This window comes from Agrilus planipennis, unplaced genomic scaffold (genome assembly GCF_000699045.2).
Source record: "Agrilus planipennis isolate EAB-ADULT unplaced genomic scaffold, Apla_2.0 scaffold24, whole genome shotgun sequence".
Taxonomy (NCBI): domain Eukaryota; kingdom Metazoa; phylum Arthropoda; class Insecta; order Coleoptera; family Buprestidae; genus Agrilus; species Agrilus planipennis.
The window spans coordinates 610,338-630,087 of NW_020439076.1; the positions used below are offsets into that span (position 1 = coordinate 610,338).

The window sequence follows — 19,750 nt, forward strand, 5'->3', positions numbered from 1 at the left end:
AAAATCGAGCAAAAAATGTTTAGGAGAACATATCTGGCGAACTGTTAAAGATAGGGCAAAAATTCTTTCACCAACGGTTGGCCCGTACCTAAGTGTACGGGAAAAACTTAATTTTGCAGAAAAAAAAATAAAAAATTTTGAATTTTTCATCAACTCTGAATGCGACCTTATACGGCTCATGTTGTTCGCGCTGAGGCGGGGCATCCGGCTGTGAAAGAATTTTTCCGATAAGTTCTACCGTTTTCGAGCTACAGGGTACAAGAGGTTAAATTTGAAAATTTTACGTTCAGGAACATGGCCGCAGTTGAAAATGCGTAGCTCCTCACATCACCGTCCGATGCGTCCGAGTCATAGATGGTTCGAAGCCCAATGCATGAGGGAAGTTTTTAATAAAAACCCCATTACCCCATTTGAACTTACTATGCAATAAGTTATCGAAAACAGGTGTCACTTTGCGAGGCTATTTCTTGGCTTTTATAATAAACAAAAAATTAATTCGGACCATGGAAAGGGGATTGCCTTAGTGCACAGAACAGTACTTTCAAAGACCCTACATAGTAAATCTTGAAGCGCCGACATGACCCGCAAAAATATAAACATTACAAGAATTAACTAAAACAAATGTGAATTTACTGCGGTATGTCTAGATTATTCCATGTTAAATAGAAAATGTACTTTAACCGCTAATACAAAAAACGTTGTTTTCAAAAATGTTAAATATCATTTCTGGATGCTTCAAACATGCTAAAATTTGTACACTCATTACGTTTCAATTATCCGAAAGAAGTTACTTTGCGTTGCTGTTCCTTAATAGACGACAAGTTAACTATAAAAGACATTATCTTACTATCGAGAAGAGCTATGTGCATAGAATGCTCTTTTCAGAAATGTTAAATGACATTTCGGGGACATCGCCAATTGATTTGACGAATATATGAACTTTTCATTAAAAAATAAAAACAGCCGGCACTTTGTGCCTCTACTTTGAACGAACTTCGACGTAGTTATAGACTTAATTTTTGATGTCTGGTACAAATTTTCAAAAGCCCTAAACAAAATTTAAATAAGTCATTTAATTAAATATATATGTTTGAGCTTTGAGCTTTGCCCCTGGTCTAAAGTGCTATAAATTCATGAAATAGGCGTCAATTTGCAGTGTTGTTCAATATAAAATCCGTTTCTACTTTCAGGTATAGCAAACTATTTGCACGGAAAGCTTCCTTCTAATTCCACAAATTACAATTTTGGGTGAGACAAAAAGGCATGCATGTATTCAAAGAATCACTTACCGTTATGACAATAGATTTTATTTTATAATTTTTTCTGGCTATAATCTACTAATTACTACTACGTACTACTATTATTTTCTTACTATAAATTATCCCCTGTTTTCATACCCCTAGGGTTAGATTTTTTTCCAAGTTTATATGGGACCAACTTCGGGGTATACCCTTTCCAGTAAAAAAGAATTATCAAAATCGGACCATTCTATCCAAAGTTATGCGTGATCATACATTACAATCACTGAGTGAACAACAATCAACAATTATCCCCTGTTTTCCTATCCTTAGGGTTGGATTTTTTTCCAAATTTATATGGGACCAACTTTTGGGTATACCAATAAAAAAAAAATTATCAAAATTGAACTACTCTGTAAAAAGTTATGCCTGGTCATACATAAAAAAAACAAAAAAAATATACGCATCGACTTGAGAACCTCCTCCTTTTTTCGTCGGTTAATAAAAGAAATTCGCTTGTTTTCAAAAGGATAGTTAAAAACCATACACAATATTTTCTTATGTTTAGGCTTCATCAAGGTCAATAAAACTGAGGTAGTTTCATGTACATGCCTCTGCCAAGACAATCAAAAAGATATTGGCTCGTTGCTTCGTCGCATTGGTCCCCACGAACAGCCCTGTCATTTTAACGGCATAATATCCAGAATACGTCCACCCTGAAGGTCTATTGTAAATATTGGTGAAAGAATTTTTGACATCTAATGTTACAAATCTTACCTCTTTATATGAATATAGATTTTAGAGTTCAAAAATCTCACAGTGGCGTGATTGGCGTTAGTAGTTGCTATACTTGGGACATTTAAAATTGGCATAGTCCGCAATAAAACTGTCGGATTTACTTTCTTCTTTCAACTTACTCACTAAACTAAAGCGGTTGCTGACAGAATGGTTACCTTTTTTCACTTTATCTGTACTGCTCATGAAGCATTTCCTAACTTAACCAGGGCGTGTTCAAAACGCATCAAATGACTATAGTACCAAGTGGAAACGAGAAAGAAAATCGCGGACTTTGTCAATTTTCATCGTCCGGACTATATATAAAAGTGGTAAAAATTAATTAAATGCACACCAGCTCGGAAAGCATGGCATCTCCTCCCTTTAATAGCCGACATCTCCCTGTATTTAAGAACATGAACTGTAAAAACCATTAAAAAGTCACTTTATTCTTATGAAAGTAGTCACTTAATAAGAATATTCTGTTGCATTATCGAATTTGAAATTTAATAAAAAATGGAATCAAAACATGAAATTATCGTATAATTCCTTTTGCCAAAAGGTTATTCTTATTAAAATACATTTGCGAGTGAGTTCAACGCTCGGTGAATAAAAACCTGAAAATCAAACAAAATGTACTTGAATACTTGCATACGTGCGTGTGTGAGCTTTGAGTGTTATGTATTGCAACTTTTTTCCTTTCGTTCGTTGACGCTAACATTCGTTTTCTTCTTTTAACTTCCAATAAAAGATAACGGTACTGGTGATTATCACCTGAAGAAGATGAACTGTCAGGTATTTATTCACTTAGCAACGTTTGAAAAGACGTTGTACAGTGGCAATGTAAAACAAAACTTTTGTTGAGTTTTGCTGATTCAATACAAGTAAAGCGCAGTACAATATTGTCTTTACTGCTTTAAAACTTTCAATAATGCAACGTTTGTGAAAAATATTGATAGGGGATGAGTTTTTCTACAAACTTGTTACCATAATTTACTTTATGAACTCAAAAGTTTTTGCGATACTTACAAAGCAGGCTCAGAGATTGTTTAAAAAAACAATGAAATAATGGATAATTTTTTTTTTCTCTAAAAAGATAGTTTAACCGATTAACATAAGTTACGAATAGATTAGATTATCAATTTTAAATTTTTAATAATTATTTTGAATTTTTTAAAAATTTCCGCGAATTTTGAGGCCTCATGGCCATTGGACGGGCAGAACTTCTGTTCTATGAAAGATATGAAAAAAAGTCAGTGCTTTTTTTGCAAAATGGGATTGTGAAAAACATTTATTGAAACTTTTTTCCATATCTTTCATATTTCGCGAGATAATAGAATTTGCAATTGTTTTTTCCGGATTTTCTTCCCCACTTATGTAGGGCAAATAATTTTCATTTACATATTGGTTTTCCTCACGAAATTTCCGATAAAATGACCCGTGTTTCAATCATTTTCTGCATTATAAGGTCCTCTTCAGCCATTTCCTTAATTTGACTGGTCTATAAGGGATGCCCTTTTGAGTAAAGTCACCACTTTCAGTTCTCCAGATAACTTAAAAACGAAGCAATTTTCAGGATTTTTACAAGATTTTTTTTTAGAAAATCGAAATTTCAATCAAAATACATCATTTAATATTCCTTTTCCCATGTTTAGCGTATCGTATATAATTGAAAAACAAAGTAGAAAATTTCAAAAATGATTGCCGTTATTTTTTGCATTAAATCGTCTATGACTTTTTTCTGGACAATTTAGCTAAATATAAACGTTCAGAGAAAAGATAACCTTTGAAAAAAAAACACATTTTCTTTTGTTATTCTTTTTTGATAAAGTAATTCGATGCAAAATCCAATTTTCTAAAAAAAGTCCGCTTCTAAAAATCTCAAAAATTGCCTCGAAGGGGTGACTTTTCTAAGATCCCTTAAAAAAAGGAAACTTCGTGTGAAATATTAATCCGAAAATTAATTTTTGAATTTTTTACCCACTACACGCTACCTCAAATTAATGAGGGAAAAATTGTTGCTGTTGTCATACCCCGCCGGGAATCGAACCCGGGACCTTTAGCTTTACGATTTTTCGATTTCAGATTAATATTTCATATTAAACTAACTCACTTCTAAAAGTTGCCTAAATTGTGTGTATGTTTAATCATAGGAATGTGTTTTTATCATCTTGAGAGGTCAAACTACCATATTCAATCATAAAACCCCTTTCATGCAATTGTTCCATACTAAAATCTCTATTCAATATAAAATGCTGCTTTTCGCTCGGACAACATAACATTTGTTGCACTTAGTTCTTCTTTCGGTCTTCATTCGTTGGCCTTCCTCTTCTTTTTCTTCGGCCAGTAGACCGCTATTTGACTTACCATCGAATAGTTGGCCGGCTTTCAGGTTGCAAGCGCCAATGATAAAATCAACCAGCAGTTCTTTCTGAATGTTCACCAGGTGTATATGTTTATCATCACTTGCTATCGTAGTGAAATAGTGAAGTGATATCTATTTCTTTTTATACAAATTAATTAAGTATGAGTTAACGAGAAGTGCAAGAACAATATATGATTTTTCTTATTTTATTGGAACAATTGAATATATATTGTAAGGTAAGCAAAAATTTTACGAAATAATCAAGTATATTTCGAAATTCAACCCCTAGTTAAATGTGACATTGAAAATATCCTTAAACTTAAGTTTTAACAAAAACTGTATGTTATTCACACATTGCTAAATAAACAGAATTTCTTTTTAACCAACGAAAAAACGAGGAGGTTCTCAAGTCGACGCGTATATATATATATATATATATATATATTTTATGTATGATCACGCATAACTTTTTAAAGGGTAGTCCGACTTTGATAATTCTTATTTTATTGGAAATGGTATACCCCAAAGTTGGCCCCATATAAATTTGGGAAAAAAATTGCAACCCTAAGGGTAGGAAAACAGGGGATGAGTTCGCTCACTGATTGTAATGTATGACCAGGCATAACTTTTGACAGAATAGTAAGATTTTGATAATTCTTATTTTATTGGAAAGGGTATACCCCAAAGTTGGTCCCATATAAATTTGGAAAAAAAATTCCAACCCCAAGGGTAGGAAAACAGGGGATGAGTTCACTAACTGATTGTAATGTATGACCACGCATAACTTTTGACAGAATAGTTCGATTTTGATAATTCTTTTTTATTGGAAAGAGTATATCCCGAAGTTGGTCCCACATAAACTTGAAAAAAAATCTAACCCTATGGGTAGGAAAACAGGGGATAATTTGTAGTAGGAAAATAATAGTAGTAATTTTATTAACTTAAATAACTAATTTAAGTATACATTAGTAATTATAAGTCAGCGTTAAGCAATCAATAAACAAGATCTTTAAATTATCTTAAATTTAAATAAATAACCAAATCAAATTAACAATGCAATAATGGTTATTTCTTTAAATTTAAGGTAATATATTTCTACAAACTTTAATTAATACAAAAGAATTTCCCATTTTAAGTTCGAAGTTGTTTTCTGTTTTTATTCTGAACGCTTATTCGTACGTATTTTTTTTTAAACAGACATCAAATAATAAACAAAAGTGTGACAAATCCACCAGTACCGAAATGTTTGCGATATCATCAGATCGCCTTTAGAGAATTAGGCCATTTCTTTCTTCTTCGATTGACACGACTAAAAATCATGAAGATGACAAAGGTGAAACTCTTGTTTTTTTCTCCTAGTAATTTCTCGAAGGAATTTTAGTGTAACTTTCATTTCACTACACAAAACCAATCCAGAAAAACCCGATTGAAGGTATACAATAATAAACAATAATTGTCTCCGTTATGGTCAACCTCGTTTAGTGAAATATACTGCATACCTACACAAAATCTTTCAATTATTTATCAGTTATTAAATCGGAATTCGTGAAGGATTTTGATTTTTTGTTAGAAAACTTTTTATATTTTGTACTTTTGAAGTAAGTATTTGGCACTTAAAATCGAAATACTCACATAGTATATGTTTAAGGAACTTCAATTGGTCTAATTATACATATTACAGAAAAATACAAAATTAAGTGCGAATAACGTTCTTTGTTTTGGTTTGAAATAACCGTACTCATCATCATAAGGTCGTTAGTCCTAAAACTGGTTAGACACGTACCTCCACTGTTTCCTATCCTGAGTTAATCATCGCATTTCCCTAAAACTAGAACAACCCACATCCTTAACTATTTGCGAACAGTAATCTATTCTAGGTTTACCTCTACTCCTTTTAACTCCTGTTTCTGCCTCTAATATGTCTCTGACTAGACCTTCATATCTTAGAAGGTGTCCTACCAACCTATCTCGCCTATTTTTTATTGACTTCCATAGAATCCTCTGTTCTCCTATTCTTTCTAATACCTCTTCTTTTCTAATCATTCGCCTATAACACCACATTTCGAAAACTTCTAACCTTTTCTTTTTCGCCGCGCCCACTGTCCATATTTCGCACCCGTAGAACGCCGCGCTCCAAACATACACCTTTAACAATCTTTTTCGAATTTCTAAATTAACCGTTCGTGAGTATAGAAGTGACTTTTTTTTATTAAAGGCGACACAACCCTTGTGCTATCCTCTGCTTTATATCCCTACTACTCCTTCCGTCCTGACTTATCTGACTTCCTAGATATCTAAAATAAAATCAGCCAACAACCGTACTATTATTATATTAATATTTCTAACAGGAAATTTTGGTTTTTATAGGATTAAAGAAACGTTGACATTACCTAGATACAAGTTTATTACAGGGTCAGTTAAATCATTAAAATTATAACAATGTTCTACCACAGGCATGTTTGTTTGTCCATAATTCAATTATAGTTATAGGCATGTCGAAGAACACCAGTTGAAATAAGATTTGAAAGGTATTGTTATATTAGCGAATAAATATGGTAAAAATTTCGCGGTTTTTACTTTAAAAACATAATCGGGACGGTCAAATATCGTCGATATCGAAAGTAAACCCAAAGAACCTTTCAATAATTAGATTAAACGTTTTATTGGTTAGCTAATTCCAAAATATCGTATCATCAGCTACCTCAGTTGCGCCGATTTGAATTACAAGGTAATACGTTTTTTTTTAAATTTCCATTCGCTAAAATATCTTTTGTTGAAGGCGACTCTACCCTGCTTATCCTCTGTTTTATAATTTTATTGCTCCTTCCATCCTGAGTTATCTGACTTCCTAGATACCGAAAATCAGCTATTTCTTCTAATTTTTCATATCCTATCTAGAGGTAGACCGAGATTAGATTACTGTTCACAAATAGTTAAGGATGTGGGATGTTATAGTTTTAAGGAAATGCAAAGATTAAGCTCAGGATAGGAAAGAGTGCATGGAGATGTGTGTCCAACCAATCTTTGGATTGACGACCTTATTATGATGATGAAAATATCTTTTAAACCTCTTAATAAAGTCGGTTCAATTTTTGCAAAGCTCGAGTCCTGTAAAAACTAAAGTAAACTCACTTACATTGTTAGGATATGTTATGTTCGATTAGAGAGCGAATGCTTTTGAAAAGCATCCCAGGAATTTGGAGATTAACAGTAAAGCGCTGCGATCGCAGTGTCGTCTCAATATCAAGGGATGATTGGGCATTATCAAGATGAGATGACTTCTGCTAGAGCTTGGGGACAACATATCGACCCAGAATTACCATTAATTTCGATAACTCTATGGGACAAGCGAGCTAATAACTACTGAATCTATATTTGTCGTTCTCATATGCTCTACCTTCTTTATTCCAAATTTGAACGGTACCAACTAGTAACTAATAACGGCGCTTTTCTTAAAGGAAATAATTAAACTTGATAATGAGCATTACATTATATACACAACTCATTGTTGACACGAGAATGTGTTGTGTAACACAGAAGTAAACAGAGCGCACGTGCTTCTATTCCTAAAGCAGTCATTACCAAAAGCATGATAATAATCTTTTGTTTTGATCAAATTTTTAGATTAGTTTGGTACCCTGTAGGTAAAAGCAATCGCTTATTTTTTTAATGCGAAAATTGTTTGAAGGTCTCGTTAAAATATTTGTTCTTCCATTCGAAAATAAAATATTTTTTAATTGGGTAAATATTTATATTGATCTAATTAATACATGTATGAAGTAACCGTACATTGGATTTCTAGACGTCCTTGTAGAATTTGGAATAATCACTGATTACGCAATAAACATTGCAATTTAGGATTAGTTGCTCTTGAGAAGAATTTTGATTTTTTTCAATAAAGATTTAAGAAAAGCTGCTTTTAAAAAGGATTCACCCTCTCACTATCAGTTATGACAGGGGGAGACAGCTTGATAAATGCTCAGAGCGGTAAAATTGAGAGCGTCGGGAAAACAAAAAAAAATACAATGCTCAGCCACCAGACAAAAAAGTATTTTTTTTGTGTTTTTTCCACTCTACGGGAGGGGCACTTCTAATTTTAGTAAAGGGCTAATGCCACCAACATTCGTAACATGGTGTAATAAAAACAGGGGCATGCTTCCCACTGAGGCAACCATTCGGCTTTTAACCTGTTTTAGCTAGATGGTGTAAATTCGTAGATGGACCAATAGATTTTAAAGTGCTGTCTTATAATTTTCTTAATGCCGTCTCCTAGTAAACAGCCAAGCAGGAAGAAAAATAGGAACTCTTTTGAACTCTTGAAATGTAATGACTTTCCACGATATTTGACTTAAGAATACAAGAAAATTCTCACGAAATTTTTACCGATTTTACATTTCTGAACTTACAACCCTTTTGTTTCGTTTATGTATCACAAGGGTTCTCCAGATCTGTTAAGAGAAGTAATAGTTATTTCCGATAGATTGTATGTAGATAATACAATCGTTTTTGGGGAATACCCTTTTATTCTACACCGCAGCGGTTTAGGGGATTCCCCAAGTTGATTCGCTTATTTATAGAACCAAAAGTTTAGATATTATTTCTATATTAATTCAACACAGTTTTGCGGAGATAACTATCGATATCTAGTTTGATATATAGATAACTATCGGTATATCGATATATTCGAAAATTGTCGGTAGTTATCGATACAATGATAACAATAAGCAACTGATAACTATCGGTATATGTATATATAGATAGGTACATCATTTTTAATTCATAGTAAATATTGTTTCTAAATGAACCCCGTAGAACGCCGCGCTCCAAACATACACCTTTAACAATCTTTTTCGAATTTCTAAATTAACCGTTCGTGAGTATAGAAGTGACTTTTTTTTATTAAAGGCGACACAACCCTTGTGCTATCCTCTGCTTTATATCCCTACTACTCCTTCCGTCCTGACTTATCTGACTTCCTAGATATCTAAAATAAAATCAGCCAACAACCGTACTATTATTATATTAATATTTCTAACAGGAAATTTTGGTTTTTATAGGATTAAAGAAACGTTGACATTACCTAGATACAAGTTTATTACAGGGTCAGTTAAATCATTAAAATTATAACAATGTTCTACCACAGGCATGTTTGTTTGTCCATAATTCANATAATGTTTCACCAAGTGCCAAGCGAGTCTACAATCTCAATTAACAAATAGTTATCGAAATATCGATACATATATTCGATAATTATCGATAGTTCTCAATATATCGATATATTGATACATATTGATTGATAATATAACTATTGATATATTGATAACTATCAATAATTATCGAATATCGATATCTTTGCCCAGGCCTAACCTACGTCTTTCACTATTGGGGAACTGTAATCCAATCCAGCTTAACCTATGATCCTCTTAACTCCTGTTTCTGATCTCTAAATCTTTTTGCTTTCTGAGTTACCTGACTACTAGTAATGTAACCACGCATTCATATCTACACCTTTAAGAGAAAGTTCCCAAAGAAATGTTATTTAAATTTAACAATATCCTGTTAACATTGTTTACAATAAAATGCAGCCTTTGGAGGCGTTTGTGTCCAGAATTTCCCTTTATGAATCATTGTATTCAAACAACCGCATGTTACATACTTTCACTCATGTAAATTCCAATTTTCTACTATGACATCAGAAATTTCTCAACCATATCTACGTGAACTTTGCAGAAAGAAGTTATTCTTTCAGGAAATTACATAAACTAACTGAAGTAAAAACCGTTTTGGGTTAACTACTATACTATTAAAATTTAATTTGAAATTAGGAGTTAAAATTAAAGAAGATTACGACGAATTACTTTGGTGGGGTTAACTCCGGATTATTCTGAAAGGACCAAGAAAACCATAACTGATTAATTATAATATGTTGCTCTAATATTACCCAATGTCTGTTGTTGATTATTTGGTTCATACACATTAAAAATCATTAATATTAATTATTATTATCGACATGGCTTATTAATAGTCAAACATTACTTATTTTCTGAGTAACAAAATGATGAGTGCCGATTTTTACATAATGATTCACAGAATATTGTTAAAAATTAATAATCAACACTGCCAGACTTTCCATCGGCGGTAATTATTACCAGACACTTCAAAGTTCGCAAAAAGAAATCGTAACTTTACTTGTAGTCTTTATTTTTAAATATGATACTTAGGGAACTGTTTAAATACTTTTTGTAAGCAGTCAGACCAATTTGTAGGGGCCAAACATCCCTCAGACACAATTAAAACATCGCTGTGACATTTTAATTACATCTAAAGGATGTTTGGCATGTATTTTAATTACATCTAAATGATGTTTGGCCCGTACAATTGATCTAGTTGCTTATAAAAAATAATGAAATTCCGTAGTAATTTAATAATAAATACTCAAGACTATAAGTAAAATTACGATTTTTTTGCGCTGTGAAGTGTCTGGCAGTGTTGAATATTAATTTTTAACAATATTCTGCAAAACATTATGTAAAAATCAGCACTCAGCCTTTAAGAAAAACGAGTACCTTAAGCATGCATACGTTTAAAGTACATACCAACACGTATCCCACTCATTTTGTTACTCAAAAAATAAGTAATATCTGACTACTCTGGGATCATGCTCTGTAATAGATATTTAGATATCAAAGTATGTTCATAACGTCCTAACCGTTATTAATCAAAATTAACGACTGAAATTAATTGCATCGGGAATGACGACAGCTAGTGTCATGTATGTTATAGCGGTACATACTCACTATAGGTTGAGTTGTACTTCTTTCGACTAAATTGAGTGTCGGTCTTTGAAACATGTCTTCAGAGCGCCTACATTTGCATGGCCTTACATGACTGTACCGTTAGCGGCCACTAAGGCTACAACTCGTGTTTTTTATGCTCCGGAATTCCATGTAAAAAAATGGGTCAGTAGGAAATTTTGTGGAATGTCTTGTACCACACGCTGGCGCTTGGTCATCTGGTTTCCAGTAGGAAATATTCTTCGTTTAAAAATTCACATTTGCTAATAGCACATGCCTCAGATGAGTTCTAGATGTGTCAAAAAAGGTGAAATTCTTTTACCAAAAGGTTTTCAAAAGTCCGCAGATTTTCCATTTTCCATTTACTTGAACGAGTTTTTAAATTTGAATTTATATAATTGAAGAGAATTTGGTAATAGATTTTTAGGTTTTTAGAGAAAATTTCGAACTCTCACGTAAAATTTTTGTAAATCCATAGTCAAAGGATAACATAGCTATTGTTCCTTACAAATTAATGTATGCTTTCCTATTAAGTACGAAGTAAAGTAAGACAATTAAGAATAGTTATCATTTACGGTCACAAAGTAATTACACTAACAAATAGCATACTTCGTGTATTCTACTATCTACCTATCCGTATAACGGAATAATAAAACACTTCCCGACATGCTCGTTGAGATTCAGTTATAATTTGAAAGATGAAAGTAGGGAATGTGTTAACCGGTCAAGGTTGAATTGTTACCTTGTGTTCCAACGGTAATGAAATAAGTTAGATTGGTCACAAATACGATATATACGTATATGCTTGTAAAAAGGGCATCTCAAAACTAAAGCTATGTTTGAGAATGAAAGTCTAAAACAGATAAAAACTATTAAATGTATAAGTAGTTTACATATCTGAATTAATAACAAACTTTTGTTCCCGTCACATTGACCCTGATTCGGTATTGTACAGAGATGTGCAAAATGGTATTTTAAAAGTATTTAAATACTAAATGAAAATACTTTTTTGATTTGTTATTTCAAATGTTTAATACAAAATAGATTTCTCTCTTGTATTTGAAATGCTAAATGCAAAATATGTATTTTCAAAATATTTTTTTCAAATAAATACTTTTTTTGTAGTATCTATTTAATTTTTAAGAAAACCTTGTTCTCGCATTTGCTCATTTTTTAAATATTGGACTTTTTCTAGACTAATAGTGGTATTTGTACTAAATCACCAGATGCGAAGATTGAGTATGATACGATTCATATTTTTCTGTTTGAAGTAATTAAGATACAGTTTTTCTATCTTTATGTTATAATTTCTTCAGTTCAGCAACAAATAATTCTTCTATAAGATTTCTTATTTGCCGTTGTCGCCGTTTTAATTGGAAAATAGACATTGATGCCAAAATAGTTTGCTTAACGTGAAATACCAGAGTCAAAATAGGGTTGCAAATAATTTTATTGATGTAAAATAATCTTCAATTTTATATCAAAATATTTACAATCCCATTTTGTTTCTGATCTTTTATTCGGTGTAATAAGAGAAAGAAATGGAACCTGCAGTTTCTTTAGCTTCGGGTTCATCTAATAAGTGAAGTGTTTCGAATCGTTTTTGAATTATATGCATTTATTAGCAAACCACAGTATCTTGTAATTTTCAGTTTTACACAGCTAACGTATATCAATTCGATATTGTTTTGAGGGATGTTTTGTCGTAATACATAGAACTTCGAAATTCCATGGACCATGACATTGAACCCGGAAAACAATTTCTTAAAGAATTGTAATGTTTGATCGGTGATACTAGTAAAAACTTTTAACGGCAAAAATGTATTTTGCATTTTACAAATAGAAAATTCGTTTGAAAAAGTATTTTAAATAAAATACAAAATGCTTTTCTCAAAAAAGTATTTAAATGCAAGATAAAAGTAGGTATTTTTTATTTTGTATTTGCATTTTAAATGCAAGTATTTCAAATGAATCACATCTCTGGTATTGTATAAATAAATGGCCTCTTGAATATTCCTAATGGAAAATATAAGATCAAGTAAAAATTAATTTGCAGTTATATCTCATAGTACAGGTTTTTTAAGGGTTCTTCAAATATGTCCTATCATAAAAGTGGGAATGTGGTTAACGCTGAGTGTGTGAGTGTGTGTGTGGCCTCCAACCTCCCCTTACAGCCACCCCTATCCTTCCAATTAGCAAGCAGCAACTCAAAAGTACATGCCAAATTTGTTACGTACCATAAAAATTTAGAAATGTATAATTCCAGAGAATGCATATAAATGATAAATTAATTGATATTCTATCAATTTGTTTCAGATTTTTCGAAATGGAGTTAAGGTACATAGTGTTAACAATAATTAAAATTCTCCTATCAGTACCTGCAATCGTTCTTATAATTGATAACCACGCGGAAGCTGCAGCTTTAATCAAAGAAAACAGCAAACGAAATAACACACCCGGCGTTTTTAATTCCCATTCTTATGCTGCGTCAATCATTGACAATTTGGATGTGAACAACAATATTACAGTAAGTTTTCGGTTTAGTTTAATTTTACATCTTAAGAACATTTAAAGTAGTCATCTCGTTTTATTTGATGTATCTTTATAAACGTTTTTTTCCCAATAGCCTCCAAAAATCTTCAACTTTCTCTAAAAATGTTATTTTTAATTACAGAATGAAGAAGCTGATCGATCAAAACACAACAGTTCACATGATTATGACAAAATTAGGGTAATCAGTCACGAATATGAAAAAAGCGAAGAAATTCCAAATCCATCTCCACTGGTAGTTCCCGGATATAATCTTCCAGAAACCATTTTCAACAAGGGGAAACCGTTTTATTTAGAAAAAGATCCAGTCACAGGAACAGTTAATTTTAGCAGCAAGACGGGCTCTTCAAACGAAGATTACGATTATTATGAAGACGAAGTAAATCCAGAAATATATGACAAAAGTAGCATTGATAGGAAGGACGGAGAACTTTATGGACACCATAAAGGACATAGGCCCAGTGACATCAATCAACTCACCCCCAACATCCACGATTTTTTGAATCTACCGGTTAAATATAATCCCGATAAACACGTTTATCCTTTAATATCAAGTTCTTATGCAAACACCAAGATACAGGGAAACATAAATAAACATTACAATCATAAAGATGAAAATATTTCATACAGCTCATACAAATCAACTTCTAGTCCTTCGTACAGTTCAAAAACTCAATATTCTAAATACAACGTCAACAATTTGGTGAAAACTACCGAAAAAAGTACTACCACAATTACAACTACCACTACTACTACTACACCAAGACCATCAATAAAATCAACCCGTCCAGCCCCTAGCACAACCACGAGTTCTTACAATCTAATGAACAGTTTCATGAATCATCCCAGTTATGGGGCAACGCAACTTCAAATTACAAACAAACCAAGGCCAAACGACATTTATCTAACAACAAATAATATGAACAACATTCATTTAACTACAAGAACTCCAGTTCAATTTACTACGACCACAAAAAGAACTTTAAGTCTATTTGAACAACTTTTTGGCAATTTTGATGATATTGAACTGACTGAGAGACCAACATCTTCTAAGGCACCCTCTACAACTGTGCCACCATATACAACAAAAACTAATAGTCCAATAATTGTAAATGCTACCAATCATAAAGAAATAGAAAATGCTCCTTCTGTTATCGACCCAGAACCAGAATATGAATACGAAGATTACTATAGCAGCGAAAACGACAATGTTGCTGTTGAAAGCAATCCATCCAAAATGGAACTTAAAGTAAATCATACTAAACACTCTAACACTGAAGAAAATCAGCATCCTTCTCAACCTCTTACTACAACTAAATCTGTCAACTATTTCTCCACAACGACTTCTCATAAACCAAGCAAATTTTCGATACATTCAAGCCCACAATCAACGTCACAGTTATATTCCACCAGTACTACACCATTTGTTACGAAAACAACAGAAAAGGTAACTTCTCTACCGTTAGGGGACAATCACTTTGGAAGCTATTACAATCCTCCTGCAGTGGTTTCACTTTCTCATGACATCAGAGACAATTTAAATAAAGAAAAAGTCCCCTATATACAAACCTATGACAATACTGTACTTAAACCTGTGCCTAGTTCAAACAACATTCGTATAGCCCCACACCAAGATACCGTTTCATTTGTTGTTGGAAATCATCAGAATGTACAAGGAGATTCGTCCTATTCTGCAGATCACAACAAAAACGACGGAAACATTCCAGGAGAATTTTACTCTGATCATTCTTACACTAAAGGAGGCATATACGACGTGGGACATTTGCAACCACATTTTTCTTCAGAAGCGAACCAAGACGTGGTCCATTACACAGTTCAAACTAAAATAGAACACGGAGAGCCGTCTGCCATCGGCGGAAATAAGCAAAAAGTTGAAGGTAGTGTCAGCACCGTAAATTTACAACCTATTCAAACATCGGAAGCTTCAGTAGCAATAGGTATACCTTTAGATTCAGTAAAGAAAATACCAGGCCAAGTTGTAGATGAAAAATTAGACAACGAAAACATTAAATTCCCGAAGAAAGGCTCAGGTGCAAAAATCGTTTTCCCTAAAGAAGATCAATATACTACATCGTCAAAAAAACCTCTGGTTCCCAAGCAACCTACGAAACAACCTCCCATTAATCGAGAGGTCTTAAGCTTAAATTCAAAACCAATTTTTCACCAACTACCAAGCGATCTTACACCTCCCAGCGAGACAGAAATTTCACCATCGCGACTGGACAGACCCCGACCACCTTGGGATCCCAGACCTGGCCACTTCTATAACGGGCGACCAGAATATTCCAGACCACCAAAACCATACTCAAAATACGAACCCTATAAAAGAATAGACAGCCTTCCAAATATTTTGCCACAATTTAGACCAAACATGAAAGTCAATTCTGGACCGCACTTTATGGATCACAAGAAAATTTTACGACCTCCTATGATAGACAGACAACCCAATAGAGCCCCAAATTACTATGAAAAATTAGTTCCCCCAGCTCCACCAAAACATTTGCAGAGTTTGAGAAAACTTCCACCGCCCCCACTATTCGAAACCGAGACTTCAGAATCTAATTTTTTGTTCTATAATCAACACCAAAAGAGTCCCCAAGCAATAACAATAAATCCCATCAACTTATCTCCAAAACCGCCTCAAACGAAAATAGCGAACAGAAGACAGAGCGAAAGTGACGAAATCGAAACTTTACAGATGATACAAGCGAAAAACACAGAAATAAAAGAGCAAAACACTGTAACTACCCATAAAGAAACTACCCAAAATCCACTTTACGTTGTATACCCTGTCAATAGTACCCCTGCTAAATTACAGAATAGTGACAAGGGCAAAAAGGAAACAGTTATTGTGGGTACTCGTGCAGAGTTACCTTTACCACCATCAGAAATCCACGAGGATTTTCCCTTTGATAAATTATCAAACAGAGATGACGACCCTATTTTAAAACCACAAACTAAGCCAGCTTCTTATAATGTTAAAACAAATTTTCCATATCGTTTAGAGAAACCCGAATTCTCGTCGAGTTCCACCTCAACTGAAAATAATTTCAATAACTTACAAAGTATAGAAGGAATATTATCAAATAATCAATGGAACACGTTGGATGACTCTGAGTCAAAATTGCACAGTAAAAATCCAAACGAAATATCCTCAAATTTGCATATTTACACAGAAAAGCCAATCGCTGTGGCCTACACACCAACCGAATCTCACCATAAAATTGACTCAACGAAACAAGAAATTGGCGAAATCAACAACAGCAAATATTCAATGCCCAATTACGGCGGCTCAGTAATTTCTGAAATTCGCGATGAGCCTTTTCCAAAATTTCAAATTGAACTTGATAATAAATACCTAACTTCTAAAAAGAAATATTTCGAAAATCACAAGATTCAAGAAGAAACAACTAGTGTAAAGGATGAACCGCCGAAACTTGATTTCCAGGCTCCATTTCAAGCAAGCATAAATTTAGATTCTGTGTCTCAAGGATGGACAGTTGTAAGAAATAAAGAGAAATCAGAAATCGACAGATCAGATGATGAAATAACAACGACATCTGTTGATACAACAAGTGAATTCGATATTGAAAATTTTAAACCTCAACTATTTGGAGGATTCAAACCCTTATACAGTCAACCAGACGAAGCTGGAGGTAACATTACAGATAGACAAGAACGTTAAGTGAAGTTTTAGAGACTTTATCAGCATAAAAAAAGGACAATCTTGTCAAAACTTGCACACAAGGATTTAAATTGTCTTTTTGCTAACTGACAGATTAGATCGATGAACTACAATTATTTAATAATTGACTTCGGTTTTATTGTTTACAATAGTTGATAAACCCAAATAAATTTATATGTGCATATCAACGAGCGAGTTATGTGAAAGTCAGCGTAATTACAAATAAAAAAAATGCGAAATAAGACTGCCAATTCCAACATATAAAATAAGAAATTAAAATCGCATGTAATAGATCTATTTTGTACCAAACTTATTAATAGTTTTTATATTTATTTATTTATTTATTTCAATATACGATAAGAACAATCCATTGTCTATAGCCTTTCTCTCGTAATGTTAATATTTTTATAAATGCACCCACAAAAATAAAAATCATGAATTTGAATTACATAAATTGTGATATTATGTCAAGAATAAATTTAATATTTCACATCTACAGTTTTCCACAAAAGTGGGAATACGGTTATCAAGGTGCATAGCATTCATCCTCCCCTCATAGCCACCCCAATCCTACAAATCAGCAATTTTAAAGGAATAGANGAACAGATGATGTTTTCGAAGTTAAGAAGGAAGCAGAAGTAGAAACAGAAGTAAAGAGAAACAAAGAAAGACCTAGACTAGATTATGCGATTTCTTTTACACTTTTTTCTTACCATCTGGTTGAAAAGCACTTGTTTCATACACAATCAACGTAAGAATTTCTTCATTGATGTTTTTTACATGAAATTGCATAGAATAGTCCCATACCAAAGTGGGTATTTGAGGAGCCCCATTTAAAGAAGTATTTGAACCAATAATGCTATCAGAGACCGCATTGGTTTGTTGTTCTTGGTCTCCAAGTATCACTTTGCAGTAAATATTCTCAGTATGAGGCTTACCTACGTATATGTAAAGTTTTAGTGGAAATTGCTGTACAGAAAGATTAATTTTATAAAAATTTATAAAATTTACAAACCTAACAATACAAAAATATAAATAAAAATTCACACTACCTATTTATATTTAAAAAGTTATTAAATTAATGAATACATTCACACACACCAACGTAATTGTTTTATAAAACTAGGACAGAAATTTTCACAATAGCAATAGTATGAATGGTTGTGGGAATAATGATTTATTTACTGATTTTTTAATATTTATATGAGCTTTTCAGTATATTGAGATGCAATATTAGAAAATAAATTAGTAAAAATAGTATTTCCTCTATTGCACCTTAAAATTTGTGCTAAAAAGTACTTTATAAATAATTTGGTAGAAATACTCAGGTCCGTATACACCCTAATTTTTTGAAGGTCTGTCAGAAGAAATTAAATAATTAAAATACTTTCTAATCATAGTATAAATATAAGTAAAGGTATAATAAAACGTTAAATGTAGGTACACAGAGTTTACAACAACAAACTTTAAATTGTGTTATCGAATATATCAAAAAGAGACTCACCCTAGCATTACCAACGTGAGACAGACAGTCAGAAAGTTTTGTGGTAATTAGGGTGAGTATCTTTTTCATTTATTTATTCCTGTACCTACTACAATTTCCCTTTTCTACTTTGTCTTATCGATGTACATTTTATATATATATAAAAAAAAACAAGCTCTAACTGCATATTATAATACTGGTAATTGTTTAGTATAGTGTAAGGGACCGACGTTCGGAGTGGGGATGAAATCACCTTGTAGAACCTAAACAAGTGTTTTGCAGGTGGGGGCAAAGATTTGGAATAGTAGAAAGTGTAACTGAAAATCAAAATGGAAATTGTGTGTGATGAGGGGTCTGCCATGCCAGTCGAAGGAGAGTGGGGGAATAAGTTAACGACATAAGCATGACTCTATAATGTTGGGTTTCCTTTACAAATTTTCGACTTTTCACCTCAAACCCTGTGTCGTCCCAGCCCCCACCCCTTTTCAATTGGCAATCCGCTGATCTATACAATTTCCATTAAAATTTTTCAGTAATGTACAAGGTTATCCTTCCCCCTCACCCCTTTCTGGCCTATAGTCCACAATTGTAAACAATTAATTCTTAACCCAAGATTTTTACTTTGTAACTGAAAATACAACAACTTAAGCTTTCTTGTTCATTATTGCTTTTCGTTATAACATTGTAACAATAAACATACATTTAGTATTGTAATAGCTACTCTCTTCCTTTTAAATCCCTTTTTTTTTAAGAAATAAAAGTAAATTTACACTAATGGAAGCCCAAGTGTAAAATCAAGAAAATACAACATGCACTTAATAATAATACTAATCATCAAAA

General features: G+C 32.8%; 1 protein-coding gene across 1 annotated transcript; it reads left to right on the forward strand.

The window, feature by feature from the left end:
* The first annotated feature begins 4,415 nt into the window (after positions 1-4,415).
* On the forward strand, positions 4,416-17,724 carry LOC108742024. Its single transcript, XM_018477030.2, has 3 exons — positions 4,416-4,613; positions 13,488-13,698; positions 13,846-17,724. The coding sequence occupies exons 2-3, from the start codon at positions 13,498-13,500 to the stop codon at positions 17,425-17,427; spliced, it is 3,783 nt and encodes a 1,260-aa protein (XP_018332532.1). The 5' UTR covers positions 4,416-4,613; positions 13,488-13,497; the 3' UTR covers positions 17,428-17,724.
* The last annotated feature ends 2,026 nt before the right edge of the window (positions 17,725-19,750 follow it).

Coding starts and splice junctions, on each gene's coding strand:
- LOC108742024 (XM_018477030.2), top strand. CDS start 13,498: ATGGAGTTAAGGTACATAGTGTTAACAATAATTAAAATTCTCCTATCA. Junction 13,699..13,845: donor ATGTGAACAACAATATTACA/GTAAGTTTTCGG, acceptor TTTTAATTACAG/AATGAAGAAGCTGATCGATC.